Genomic DNA, 13392 nt, shown 5'->3' with positions numbered 1-13392 from the left:
TGGTGTTAACTTAACATGATGATAAACTTTTCAAAATTTTAGTGAATGTTATATGGCCACTGTCGAAAGTGACACTACTGTGCTCAATGACCTATTACACAGACGCATGTCGTGACGAATTTAAATGCTTGACGTCGTAAACTTATGGAATGTTGTAAAGCCATGCATTAGTCAATTTGTCGCCTGTACAAAAAATAACATGATTCAAATGTATTTAATTTATTGTAAAATAATGTGTACACATTAGACGATAAATTAGGTGGTGCATTGTGCTGCATAGAGTAATTTGTGAACTGTGTCGTCCTCAAGTATCTTCAAACCTACTCGATTCTCAATTTTACTACTTATTCTTGGGACTGAGGATATCACCCAGTCAATAGACACGAAAATATAACTCAGTGTGGAGTCGATATTGAGCGCGCGTAGTGTTTGGAGGTGACGTCATGGCAGAGTGATTCGTGCGCGGTGTGCGTCGTGTAGCGGGCGCGAGTAGTGCGCTGGCGCGTGGCCGTGCAGTGACGGTTCTGTCTGGTGTGTAGATGTCGGGCGGCGCGCAGTCCGCCAGTAACTTATTGAACTCGCAGCTCGCGCGGCAGCTGGTGGCGCCGCTCTCGCCGAACCCCAGACCCTACGTACGGACGCCCCGTTTGTACCACGCACTCAACACCGCTTCCCATCGATTGGCGATACGGTCTCATTCTCACCCGCACGGACTGGTCACGCGAGCCCCTAGCCACGATTCTCGTTTACTCACGATCGATAAAAATTCCCTGATAATTTAAATACATCTTTATAGTGATGATGAAATTATAATCAAATCCAAATAAGAAAAAACATGAAATCCCTTAATCCCTGGCTTACTTTCCACCATTTTCATTATTAATTTGCACATGGACATGATATTACCAAAATACAGTTCTCAATCCCAAAAGCGATCGTGAACCACATTGTCTCAAGTAGATGATTCAGAGTAAAGACGTTTGTATCTTTACTGTGCCACTTGCGTATGCAAGAGTAGGCCAAAAGAAAACGACTATCGAGCAAGGGGCAAATCTCATTCGTGGTTTTGGCTTCATTTTATTTTTTCGAATAATACCACTCGTTTGACAAAATTTTAAGCTATCACTGTTAATTTTTCTTCTATTTTTGTTAACAAAATTTGGCTTGCGGTGTGATTAATTGGCTTTACGGATATTCGCTCTCGCCGGTTGTTTGGCCGGTTGATGGCTGAATAAAAGATCGTCGACTGTCTCCTTCAAAATTTAACAAAAATAATAAAAACATGGAAGTTAAGGTTTAGAGTGTGTGGTGGTGGCTTTATATGAACAGTTTTGGTCACTAAATCATGTGCATGCATTAAATTCACACAGATCATGTAAGCTTAGCTGTAAGTTTAACGGACTCGTAGCTTTGTTTTTTTAGAGCAACATGAATTGATCGATTTTATCGACACAGTTTCCTATTTAGTGTGTAATTAAAATATTTGTCACGATATACTCGATCAATTTTCATACCAAATAATCATTTTAAAGCTCATTTGGGTGCACGGCCAGTGTAATAAAGTTACTTCAATGTTGCTTTGTCTAATGTTATTGACCTCGTAATTTTTTGATTCGTCAACTATCTTATTGTTCTTACATATCGTTTTTTTTATTATTATTAACTTAAAACTGACGAATCGAATAAAATTCCAAACCTTGGACGCTTCGCCTCGTGGTATGACCAAATCTATTGTGAAATGAGCGGAGGCGTTTGAAGTCGGGAAGCACGAGGCTCTGACAAGTATTCGATATTCGCTCAGCCGGTTTGCTGCGTGTCCACAGTACGGCGGTGGCAAGGCGCTCGGCGGCGGTGTGGGAGCGGGCGCAGGCGCTCCGCGACGACATCCAGACTTCGCCAAGGGCGAGCCGGCGTACGGCGGGGCGGGAGGCGCGGGCGGGCCTGCGGGCGGAGCGGGCGCAGCGGGCGCGGGCGCGGCTGCGCGCTTCGGCGGCGCCTGGGGCGCGGCCTTCCCGCGCGCGCCCCAGCCGCCGGCCCCCGCCGCGCCCTGGCGCCCGCAGCCTGGCGCGCCACAACCGCCCGCCTGGTCACATCCGCCCTACTCCAACACGGTACGTACCTCCTAACGGGGCCAATAGGCCACCATGCTCAAAACAGTATTAACACTTATTACAGTAGCAACACCCCATAAACTAATGTATCCAAATATTGTATTCTAGCCTAGCGGAGGTCCAGCATGGGGTGGAGCGCCACGACCACCGACGCAAGACCCCTATAATTCCACTGCACCCTCACCCGTAAGTGTCATTTGATACAACTTATTTGTTATTAGGATAAGAGGTTTATTTCAATTTCTTTATGCCGATAGATATTGTTTACGCTTATATAATTTCAAGTTTTATTCAGCTCTACGGTTCCTGAAAGCTAACTGTTACATGTGCACTTTCAGGGGACGGCACCGGCTCTCACAGCACCCGGACAGCTGAAACGGGAGCTAACATTCCCTGCCGAATGTGTGGAAGCGGCTGTGCCCACCGGCGAGAAAAGAAGACGACTTACCAAGGCTGATGTTGCGCCCGTTGACGCGTGGCGCATAATGATGGCGCTCAAGTCAGGACTGCTAGCAGAGACTTGTTGGGCGCTCGATATTCTCAACATTCTCTTGTTTGATGACAACTGTATAGGTTATTTTGGACTTCAGCATATGCCAGGATTACTGGATTTATTACTTGAACATTTTCACAAGAGTCTCAGTGACGTGTTTGATTCGCCGTCGAATGACGAGGGCCCTTGGTATGCGCCACCCGCGAGCCCGGAGCCCGTCATCAAGAGCGCGAAAACAACGAGAGAGCCGCGCGAGCCGCCCGACCCCAGCGACCGAGTGCGCGTCATCAGCGGTGAGAACTACACGCTCGAGTCGCGGCGGCGGCACCCCGTCATGTACAAGCCCGACGACGAGCTGTTCGCGCCCGAAGACGAGGCCGACGACCACGACGGCCACGTGGAGGACGTGCTCGAGCCCTGGCAGTTCGGCGGCGACTCGGGCGGCGCCGCGCATGTTGTGCCCTGCTTCCGCACGGAGTTCCTGCACCTGCCCTTCGTGCGGGTCATGCCCGGCGTGCGCGCGCCCTCGCCGCCGCCCGCCTCGCCCGCCGCCAGCGAGCCCGCGGCCGGGCCCTCGCCGCCGCCCGTGCCGCCCGAGCCCGGCGCCGACAACCTGGCGCCCGAGCCCATGGAGCTGGAGCCCGAGCGCAGGCCCGCGCTGGCCGTGCGCGACCCCGCCGGCGTGCTCAAGCGCCGCCGCCTGCAGGACTACGAGGACGAGTGCTACACGCGCGACGAGCCCAGCCTCAACCTCGTGGACGAGACGCGCGACGCGCTGGCGCGCCGGTGCATAGCGCTCTCCAATATCTTGCGGGGCCTCACCTTCGTGCCCGGCAACGAGGCCGAGTTCTCGCGCTCCGGCGCCTTCTTGGCGCTGGCCGGCAAGTTGCTGCTGCTACACCACGAACACGCCCCGCGAGCAGCGCGCGCGCGTGCCTACGAGCGGGCCGCCCGGGACGACAACGACGCAGCCGCCTGCTGCTCGAGCCTGCGCGGTGGCGCCGAGTGGTGGTGGGACGCGCTGGCGCAGCTGCGCGAAGACGCGCTCGTGTGTTGTGCTAACATCGCGGGCGGCGTGGAGCTAGCCGGCCAGCCCGAGGCCGTGGCGCGGCCGCTGCTGGACGGGCTGCTGCACTGGAGCGTGTGCCCCGCGGCCGTGGCGGGCGACGCGCCGCCCGCGGCGGGCGCGGCCTCGCCGCTGTCGCCGCGCCGCCTGGCGCTGGAGGCGCTGTGCAAGCTGTGCGTGACGGACGCCAACGTGGACCTGGTGCTGGCCACGCCGCCGCGCGGGCGCATCGCGGCGCTGTGCGCGGGGCTGGCGCGCGACCTGTGCCGGCCCGAGCGGCCCGTGGTGCGCGAGTTCGCCGTCAACCTGCTGCACTACCTGGCGGGCGCGGGCGGCGCGGCGGCGCGCGAGGTGGCGCTGCACGCGCCCGCCGTGGCGCAGCTCGTGGCCTTCATCGAGCGCGCGGAGCAGACGGCGCTGGGCGTGGCCAACGCGCACGGCGTGGCGGCGCTGCGCGACAACCCCGACGCCATGGGCACGTCGCTGGACATGCTGCGCCGCGCCGCCGCCACGCTGCTGCGCCTGGCCGAGCACCCCGAGAACCGGCCGCTCATCCGCCGCCACGAGCGCCGCCTGCTGTCGCTGGTCATGAGCCAGATCCTGGACCAGAAGGTGGCGCACGAGCTGGCCGACGTGCTGTTCCACTGCAGCCAGGCGCGCGCCGACGCGGACGCCGAGTAGGCGCGAGTGTAGTGACGAGTGAAGCGGACGCTAGCGCCGCAGCGGGTTTCCCGCGGGTACGTGTACATATAGTGATACGGACGCCCGCCCGAGGCGCACACGAGGGACTGGCTCGCGACTCCGACCTCATTTATAGCGGTGTCTCAAGTGTTAGGCTGTACGATCCGATTTTGTTATTTATGTCCATAATGATTTATTTACAACAAGAATGTCAATGTGCTATAATCGATTTCTATTGTTCGATTGTGAAAAAGATGTATTATAACACGTAATTTTGATTTTTATAATAAAATGGGACTTGAATCTGTTTATTGGTTTTATGATGGAGATTTTATACCGAGTACCTTTAGCGCCTTTGTCTATAAGAGAAAACGTAGTGGAGAGTGTGAGGAGCTTATGTGGGCTATAAGTTTAATTAAGTTTAATGTGAATTACAATAATCTATAATATATTGAAATTGAATCTGAATTTTATTTTTTTTCATGATTGGCATTTTATAATTTAGTGTACCTTTAAATAAAATGTAAAGTATAGTTTTCATTTAGGTAAATCCGACACAGACACAGCACTACAAAAAGTTATTTCAATTAAAATACAGTAGATGGATGTCAAAAAAGCCAATTATCCCTGCCAGTAGCTTCAACGAATATTATCTTTGATATAAAGGTTCCAAATTAAACAGCGTAATTAGTTGAAATATCATAACCATTATCAAGTATATGAATGTAATGAAATGAGGTTTCATTAAATTTTGAATTTGACGCGCTTCGCGCGTTGACAGGTTGTCCAATTAAGATAGAGGACAGCGGCCAGAGACGCGTGATAGAAATGGCGGATTTTGTTTAGATTTCTTATTTGCATTTATATTTTAAAAAAGACTTGTTGAAATGATATAATTGAGGAGGCGATATCAGTTAACTTTAATGTCGTTTCTTTGTATTTTTAGAGAAACAAATTGTGGTTATTTCGCAACTCCTCAATAATATAATATCCTTATATGAATACGATCAAAACTCAAACTTGTGACGAACAACGCGCTTGGTGGGTAGACAATATTTATTAATAACGTTTACTCAAATTTTACGTATGCATAGGGGAGTATGTTTGATTGTCAAAAGGCTCTATGTAAAATAAATAGATCGGATCTAATGAGCTAGTAAAGTGCTTGTCATGCAGAAGTTAAAACTAAAAGGGGCTTCCACAGGTCTTAGTTGTTGCTTATTGCACAAAACTCGTACCTACATAAAATTAATTTTATGTACAGTCAACAAGAGATGTGGAATTAACAAATTTCTAGAAATGCTCAGAGGCAATAGAACTCAGGTCGACTACTTTTCAGTGGAGTTTGATTTATGTCCCAACGACAACCTTGTTATTGTATTTTTTATTTATGGTAATATACAACCTGGTGTCAAAGTCTAAACCGCTTGTATGCGTCTAACGAGCCCACCGAGGCAGGGGATTATCTGAAACTGGAACAGTGGCCATGGTACACAAAGGGCAAAGGAAGGGACATAGGTGGGTTTTAGTCAGCAGAGTCTGACCCTCCTTTCCGCTCAACCCAAAGCGGAAGGAGTCATTTAATGTTTTCCCATTAAAAAAGGCGTGCTACAGACCTTTCCGAAATTCGTCGGTGTGCCAATTTCGTGATAATTATTTGATGAGTTCGAGCTTACCGACTTTTGAATTGGTAATCAAGCGGCCCTACCATTAGGCCTTCGCTGCATCGTTTAGGTATAGTGCGGGATTTACTTAATTCCTAATCGATTTAGTTTTAAACTAACTTATTTGACAAAAATACGCCACCATTGTTTACCTTAAGGTACATTTCATTAAGCACGAAATGCAAATGAACTTTACATCACTACTTAGGTGAGGTCTATATCTAATAGTAGACCGAATGGCAGAAGTGGTTTATGATGAAGATGAATGTCAGCAACCTCATCCATTTCACTTGTCGAGCGCTGTATACACACTAATACACACTACACAGCCCTTGTGTCTGTCCCACCTCTAGCACACTATATACACAAAACTCTGGCAGCTAATGATTTGACTTTGAAGTTCAATTATGATTCTTATTTCAACTTTACATACACAATTGTCATCCTTCACTTTTGACCGTGTACATTTGGGTAACATTTTTTTTTAAATTCCTATTTATTTATAACGTTAAAAATATTAGAAAACACCATATTTGTAACAGTGATGAGAATAATAGAAGTAAATTAGTTTAGGATTATTGATCTCCGATGTCGGGAGATCCATTCGACTATATTCGATGGAGTGTCAGTCGAGCGATAGTAAAAAAATTGTCAAAGTATTTGACGCGTCGAAACGGAAGCGAACTAGGAAAAAACGTGACGGGCTCGACGATACCAACTCCGTAGTGACTGACGACTCTACTAGCGTAAGTATAGTAATGGTTCAGTGAATATACGACCAGCCTTACCAAGTTTTTGGATACCAATTTACTGTTAACCTCGATCCTCGATGACCAGCCGATATATTGACCTTTATTAAGTGCGAGTTATAATTATGTTAACTAGGAAGTGGGCGAAAAATCAGAAGTATGATTCAATATGAAGTGTGTTGAAAATACTATCCTAAAGATCCTTGTTAGATTTTCATGGATTTCATTGTCACAGGGTTGTCACGCCAACGTTAACGGCTGTCGAGTGCCATCTACGAAAGCTAGTTTACAAGAAATATCTACTGTGCAGACTATATGTGGCCAGCAAGATACTACTTTGACAAAAAGGTACAATATAAAAATCAGAGTACAATAAATATACAGAATACAATAAATGTAGTAAGTTTATGATAATTATAATTTTGGATGTGTGAATAATTGAGTTAAATAATAATCAGTCTCCCGCTCCACCCCCTTTGGGCTGCTATACGACTTCCAAAGTAGGTAGTTTAAGGTTCTGTCAATTCTCGTAAGTGATTATAATTTAACATTTTGTAGGGAAAGGGATAGTAGTGCGTCTATGACGCGGTCTCCGGTCGAGATGCATCGGACGTCGCGGTCTCCCCGACGACATCGCCGGTCGGCGTATGTGAATGTTTATAATTGATTTAGATACTTAACTTATTTATTAAGAAAAACAAACAGTAGCATACAGTGGCGTATTATCCATAAGGCACTTTCGGCCAGTGCCTAGGGGCCCACTATGACCAGGGGCCCACCACCAAAGTAGGAATCTAAAAAAAAAGCTCGATAAATTTTTCACTGAATGAAAATAACTTGAACCAAGCGGGCCCCCACTCCTTTGTTGCCTCGAGGCCTCGGGGCCCCTGGGCCCCTAGATCCGGCCCTGGTAGCATATTAGAAATGTAATAAATAGACTTAATTCATACACTACTCCAATAATGTAGTATGTCACTTCACAAACAAGTGCGGTATTATAGCTTCCACTACTCGATGTAATGGAGAGCGCAATCCTGGTTTTATTCTACTTCGGCCACTACTAAACAGACGTCTAGTACTTCACGACCATGCATTGTGTGAGGAACCAGGTAGCGTAGCCTATTCTCCAAGTTAGGGCAGTCAAACTTATGTAGTAGGTATAGTTATAATTAGTGAGAAATATTAACATTGCAGGAGAGAGGGCCTGTCATTGGCTCTGAAGGCTGGTCTGGTCTCCACTCCTCGATCGATGTCCCCACGTCAGGTATTGTAAACGACAAATTCTATTCCATGAACTAGTTTGTTAGGAAAAATGTAGGGTTTTCCCGGCTATTACGCATTGAATAGAAATCTACACTTAGTATATTTGGGTTTGAAGTATTTTTTTGATCCAGGAAGGTGACGGTGTTGGCGAAACCCACCAACCAGACCAGGATTCCATTATATACGCTTTTCTAGAAGAAGCCATTAAAAGGGATAAGAAGAAGTAAGTCAAACACCAAATTTTATAGTTAGTAATTTCTTTCTGACACGGTAGCTATTTTTTATTTAGCTACGCTGTTTCTGCTACTTTATTATTTACTTTAACAGCCAGAGCCCACGGCATTCAAAGTCCAAATGTGAATTCATCAATTAAACTAGGAAGCTGCAATACTTTCCTTATCCTATTGTTGCCCAGACAGCGTCACGCGCGGCGGCGTGAGGAGCGACGCATTAGTCGCGAGGACGACCGCGAGGCGTCCCCGCAGCGCGACCGACACCGGCATCACCACCGGCACCGGGACGAGGTGCCAGTCAGGGAACACGCCAAGTTAGATATAGTTTTAAAAGCTTACGTAGTATACGTTCTTGTATTCTGTGCAGTTAACCCAAATACCCACGATTCTGACTTTTTAGTTTAGACTGTTTAGAGTAATACGATTTTATCGTGAAAATACTGGACTAAGCGAACTATTTAGTGTGTCAAAGCTACTAAATTAACCGTAAATTTATTTAATTTATTATAATAAGCAATTGATTGAACGTGGTTATAAGATTGTGTTGAAAATTTCATAAAAAATAATTCCTATTTTCAGGATACATAAAGACATGTCTCCCGCTACAGCGATAGATCAAACGCTTTTGTTTGAGACCTTCGCTAAACTTTGCGCACAAATGAATGATAAAAATACACACGGTTACCAAGTGGTAAGCCCGACTTAACTTATAATATATGCATCTAGTCAGCTAAGTATATTAATTTGAGTATAATTATTATTATGCTTGTCGTTCCAGCCTCGTACTCATAGCAACAAATCTTTACAATATGAAGTCCTTACGAAGCGGGACGCGTATGACGTCGACCGACATCCAGTTAGGTTAAGAAGTCGCTCGAAGCCGCGAGACGTAACGACTGTATCCAAAATACGCAGCCAGGAGAATTTCGCCAGCAAAGTGCGCAGTCACGAGAAACTAGGAACGGAAGGGGACCGCGGCAGACATGATAAGTGCATGTGTTATTATGATAAGGATGGCCCCAAGTATCCAAGTAAGCTGGACATGACTAGGTCCAGAATGCGGAACGCTGAAGACGAGCGGTACCGCGAGTACCCGCCAGTCCATGTGCCCACGAGGAGCTGTATAGACCCGTACCGAACGAGACCGCCGGACGGCCGGGAATACCGAGACTACGACAGGGAGATTAAAGGGAAACATTATGAGGAGGATAAACGGAGGTGTTTCGAACAAAAGACAAGCAGGAGCTTCGACATCCACAGAGAAGGCTACGAGGACGACACGCGCTGCCGGAGAACCGCGCGCAGCGACACGCACAAGGACAGGCGGTACGAGGACCGCGACAAGCGGTATGAGGAGGTCTCGAAATACTACGACGAGAAACATATGGAGCCCCGGGATCGGGAACGAAACAACTTAGCGAACAAAGAGAGGCGGTGGAGGCGGAATGTGGAGAGGTTCGAGAGGACCTCGGTAGCGTCCCGGGAGGACGACTACAGGGAGAGGGACCGAGAGCGGGAGCGGGACAGGGAGCGAGAGCGGGAGCGAGACCGGTACTCCGAGAGGGAGAGGGACTCGGGCCTCAGCGTCGCCGACGGGGAAACAAGCACTGTCAGCGGAAGGAGTAACTACTTGAAAGTTGTGAAGGTATCATCGTTTTGATTAATTGCGATGTGCCTTAATAACATTATACTACAAATATTAATTGTTAACAATATATAATTCTCAGCAAGAAATAGCTGAACAACGCGAAGCGATGGACAAAATGATGAAGCTTTGGAAAGAATTGATGCGTTGTTTCAAAGGGATCTCGCAGACGCAAGTCCAGGATAAAAACATCCGAGTAAATATATTTTTCAAGTAATTTAGTTCCTTTTCATTTGTGTGCCGACAAGAAAAACTACTTATCTGCAGAAAATGATTAATTTTATGGCACAGTCGCCGTGACGCCACGGATTTCTATTATTGCAGCATAAAGTAACTTAATCCTTTCTAGATGTTTAACTCTATTCTATGCAAAGTGTCTTTAAAATTTCTTTATCGATTCTGCTGTGAAACAATTACACCTAGCTAAATAGACAAAGTTACTATGAAACTAATTATAATATTAATTGAGTATGACTCGAATTTTGTTACTTGCACGTCCAAAATGAGTAAAGTTAGCCAAAATACGTTGTTACTTAAGATTGTATTATACGCAGGAGTCGGCAGCTAACGTCCGAGAGTCAGCGGCGGCGCAGCTGCGTCTGTGGCGCGAGTGCATGCGCCGGTACGAGACCGTCGCCAGGGACGTCGGAGATACCGACGCGAGGCTCATGGTCTGATCGAAATTCATTACACACTTAACACTAGATTTGTTAAGGATAAAGACATTAAGAAGACCCAAGAAGTTTTAATGAACAAGCGTTTTGAATGAAATTAGTCGCGATCTTACATTTACGTACAATGTTTCTGAGTAATTTAACTCAAAACACTGGCTCCTAAAATACAGTTTAAACTAGTTCAGGGCTGACCCCTGAATTCTATAATTATGTGCAAAAGTTTGCCTCAGTAAAGAAATTTTAATAATCTGTATAAATTTCGTCACAGTTCTTGCTCTTTAGAGGGGTTTAGTTTTACAAAGTATTAGTGAGACGAAAAAAAAATGGACAGACAAAATGTATTCCAATATTTTCCCAATAATTAACGCACTCGTCTTTTCAATTTGCAGGAAGAAATAAAGAAGCAGCGCTCTGAGATGGCGGAGATGGCGAACATGTGGCAGGAGTGCCTGCAGCGGTACCGGGATATGAGCAACGACTTCAACAGCCTCAAGCAACAGGTACCATAATGAAAAATAGCTGGAGTTTAGTTCAAATTGACTAAACTCATCCTAGTGGATAGAGAGAGAATATTCTTTTTTGCACACCACATAAGTACGTATTAGTCATACTAATCCACAAATAAATAGTTACTTACATGTTGCCACAAGACAGTGTTTACCAGGTGTTTTTATCTTTTTGACAATTGATTGAGGACCAAATTATTTGTCTCGCATTTTGAAGTATTGGTACATCTAATCTTAGTCGAGATCTAGCAGCAAGTTCCCACCTATGAATCCGACAGACTGGAAACCATCTTAGTTGGTTGTAGATATTGGCCGATACATATATGCGTTTGGGCAGTTATGTATATGTACCTTATTTTGTGCCTCGCCTACAGCTGGTGACCCCCGAGAGCCCGACGCGGCTGCCGGCGCCGCCGCTGGTGTGCGCGGAGGGCGAGGGCTCCGTGCCCGCGCCGCCCTACCGCCTGCCGCCTAACTACCCGCCGCCGGTATGGCCATACATTGACTTACTTACCTTTTAATTAGTTTCAAAAGTATTTGAAAGGATCTTCTTACTCTGAATAAGAAGGCTATAAGTTACGCTTGTAGACATGTGGACCATGCCCAATGCTTAAGGGACAAGATCACGAATGACGCTTGTTGTGTGTTGCCAGCACTTGGCGGGCATGCCGGGCTACCACCCGGGCCACCCGGGACACGCGTCGCACCCGACGCACGCGGGGTCGCCGCTGCGCGGGCGCGCGTCCGCCCCCCCCGCCTGGTGGTGGGTGCCCGAGGCGGCCGCGCGCTCGCCGCGCCGCCGCTCCTCGCCGGACTCGCGCGCCTCCCGTGACAGAGACCGCAGGCATCGCCACAAGGATAGAGGTAACACCACGCCACAATTTATTGGGGTTGAAGATATTCGCTTACTTGCAGAGCAATACAAATTCTATTTAGTATAACCGAAGTGCCTTAGCTTAAAAAATAAGGACTTAATGATTTGATTCTACTTATACATGCTAGACCTCATAGCTAAATAGAAACTGAAAACCTAACACAACGAACTATATGTATTGAGGTGTTAATGATGCTAAATAGGTGGCTATCCTACTGTACAGTTACTAAATACTTCTTTTACTAGACATTTAGGAGCGGCGAAATTATAGATTCTAGACTTTGTTTCCTACACGGCATGCTTATCGTACTTGGTGTGTCATTTAGCAGTGATTAGATACATTCTATGCATGTGAAAGGAAAACAGATGATTACACACTGGTTTGGTAGAAATCACATATTAATTGGTAGGCTATATCTATAAATGACAAGACGCAAAAGTATCCATGTTTGCGCCCTGCGTTATCGCTTTTATTAAAGTCTTGACAGATTAAGATTATGAACGGGAATGACACGACAAGAAACAGCTTTTCGTGCCTAATCACATGGACCTTTTGTAACTTGTACAATCTTCACAATCTTACACTAACGTACAATCTTAGTGGGTCCAAAATGTAATTTCTCCACGGAAATTATCTCTCCACTTATTTAAGTCACTAGTTCTGTAATCTAACGTTTCGGAACACTAGAAAAAATAACATTTTTTTTAATTTTAAAGGAAGGAAGCGTTGCCTTTTACCCAGCAATGGGACAGCTTGGGCGTACCAATTAGTCTTATATGGGTAGTTTCATCATTGATTTCTGAGCACATTTTCTGTATTTTTTCAGACGATACACGGTATAAGGAAAAGTCTTCGAAGCCTTCTGCTGCGCGTTCAGAGCACAGACACAGGAAAAGATGAGGAAGCCGCTATGTATTGTAAATTATTCGTAAAACACTCATTTAGTAATGACTTCCATCTATACGTGTAATTGACGTAAATTCACTCTTAGTTAGTTATTCTCACATAAGTAAAAAATGTATATCTACAAATTTGTGCGGTGTTTGGTAAAATTGTATTGTAATGTTGATTTTTTTATAAGAATGTATATATCAAGTGATTTTTGACTGTTGTTTCCAATTGCATAGAAATAAAAGACTGCTGTAGTTTCGTACGACACTTTTTATGTAATATTTCAACCAATCATAAAATTTGAATGAAACAAAAATATTAAAAAGTCTTTTGAAATCCATTTTCTGTTTTATTTTCTAACATTTGATATCTTCATATCCCTAATAGCTGAATGGCTGGTTACCACGCCTAAACACTCGGTCGATCACGTAGAACAAGTATTTGTGTGATCCATGAAAGCTTGGTCTTTGTGCATGTGAGTTCAATGTTAGTGTTTAAATTATTCCCCGCGACACAAGGATTCAATTCTTAAGTGCGGGAA

General features: G+C 45.9%; 2 protein-coding genes across 2 annotated transcripts in view; both read left to right on the top strand.

The window, feature by feature from the left end:
* Positions 1-4819, top strand: part of LOC113499557 (trithorax group protein osa) — a 76074-nt gene extending 71255 nt beyond the window's left edge. The window contains exons 17-19 of the mRNA XM_026880072.1: positions 1824-2111; positions 2220-2297; positions 2450-4819. Coding sequence (XP_026735873.1) covers positions 1824-2111; positions 2220-2297; positions 2450-4351 — 2268 coding nt within the window. The 3' untranslated portion in view covers positions 4352-4819. The remainder of the gene's footprint in view (positions 1-1823; positions 2112-2219; positions 2298-2449) is intronic.
* A 1394-nt stretch (positions 4820-6213) lies between these two features.
* Positions 6214-13191, top strand: LOC113499361 (zinc finger CCCH domain-containing protein 13-like). Its single transcript, XM_026879811.1, has 14 exons — positions 6214-6761; positions 7000-7112; positions 7323-7409; positions 7959-8028; positions 8159-8250; positions 8443-8574; positions 8840-8951; positions 9039-9905; positions 9988-10101; positions 10460-10576; positions 10969-11079; positions 11460-11573; positions 11739-11949; positions 12787-13191. Exons 1-14 carry the CDS (start codon positions 6633-6635, stop codon positions 12858-12860), a joined length of 2343 nt encoding a protein of 780 aa, XP_026735612.1. The 5' UTR covers positions 6214-6632; the 3' UTR covers positions 12861-13191.
* Positions 13192-13392: the final 201 nt, after the last annotated feature.

The sequence above is a fragment of the Trichoplusia ni genome, chromosome 12 (genome assembly GCF_003590095.1).
Source record: "Trichoplusia ni isolate ovarian cell line Hi5 chromosome 12, tn1, whole genome shotgun sequence".
NCBI lineage: Eukaryota > Metazoa > Arthropoda > Insecta > Lepidoptera > Noctuidae > Trichoplusia > Trichoplusia ni.
Note: the sequence above shows the minus strand (reverse complement) of the source record. Positions and strands in the feature narration are given on the sequence as shown.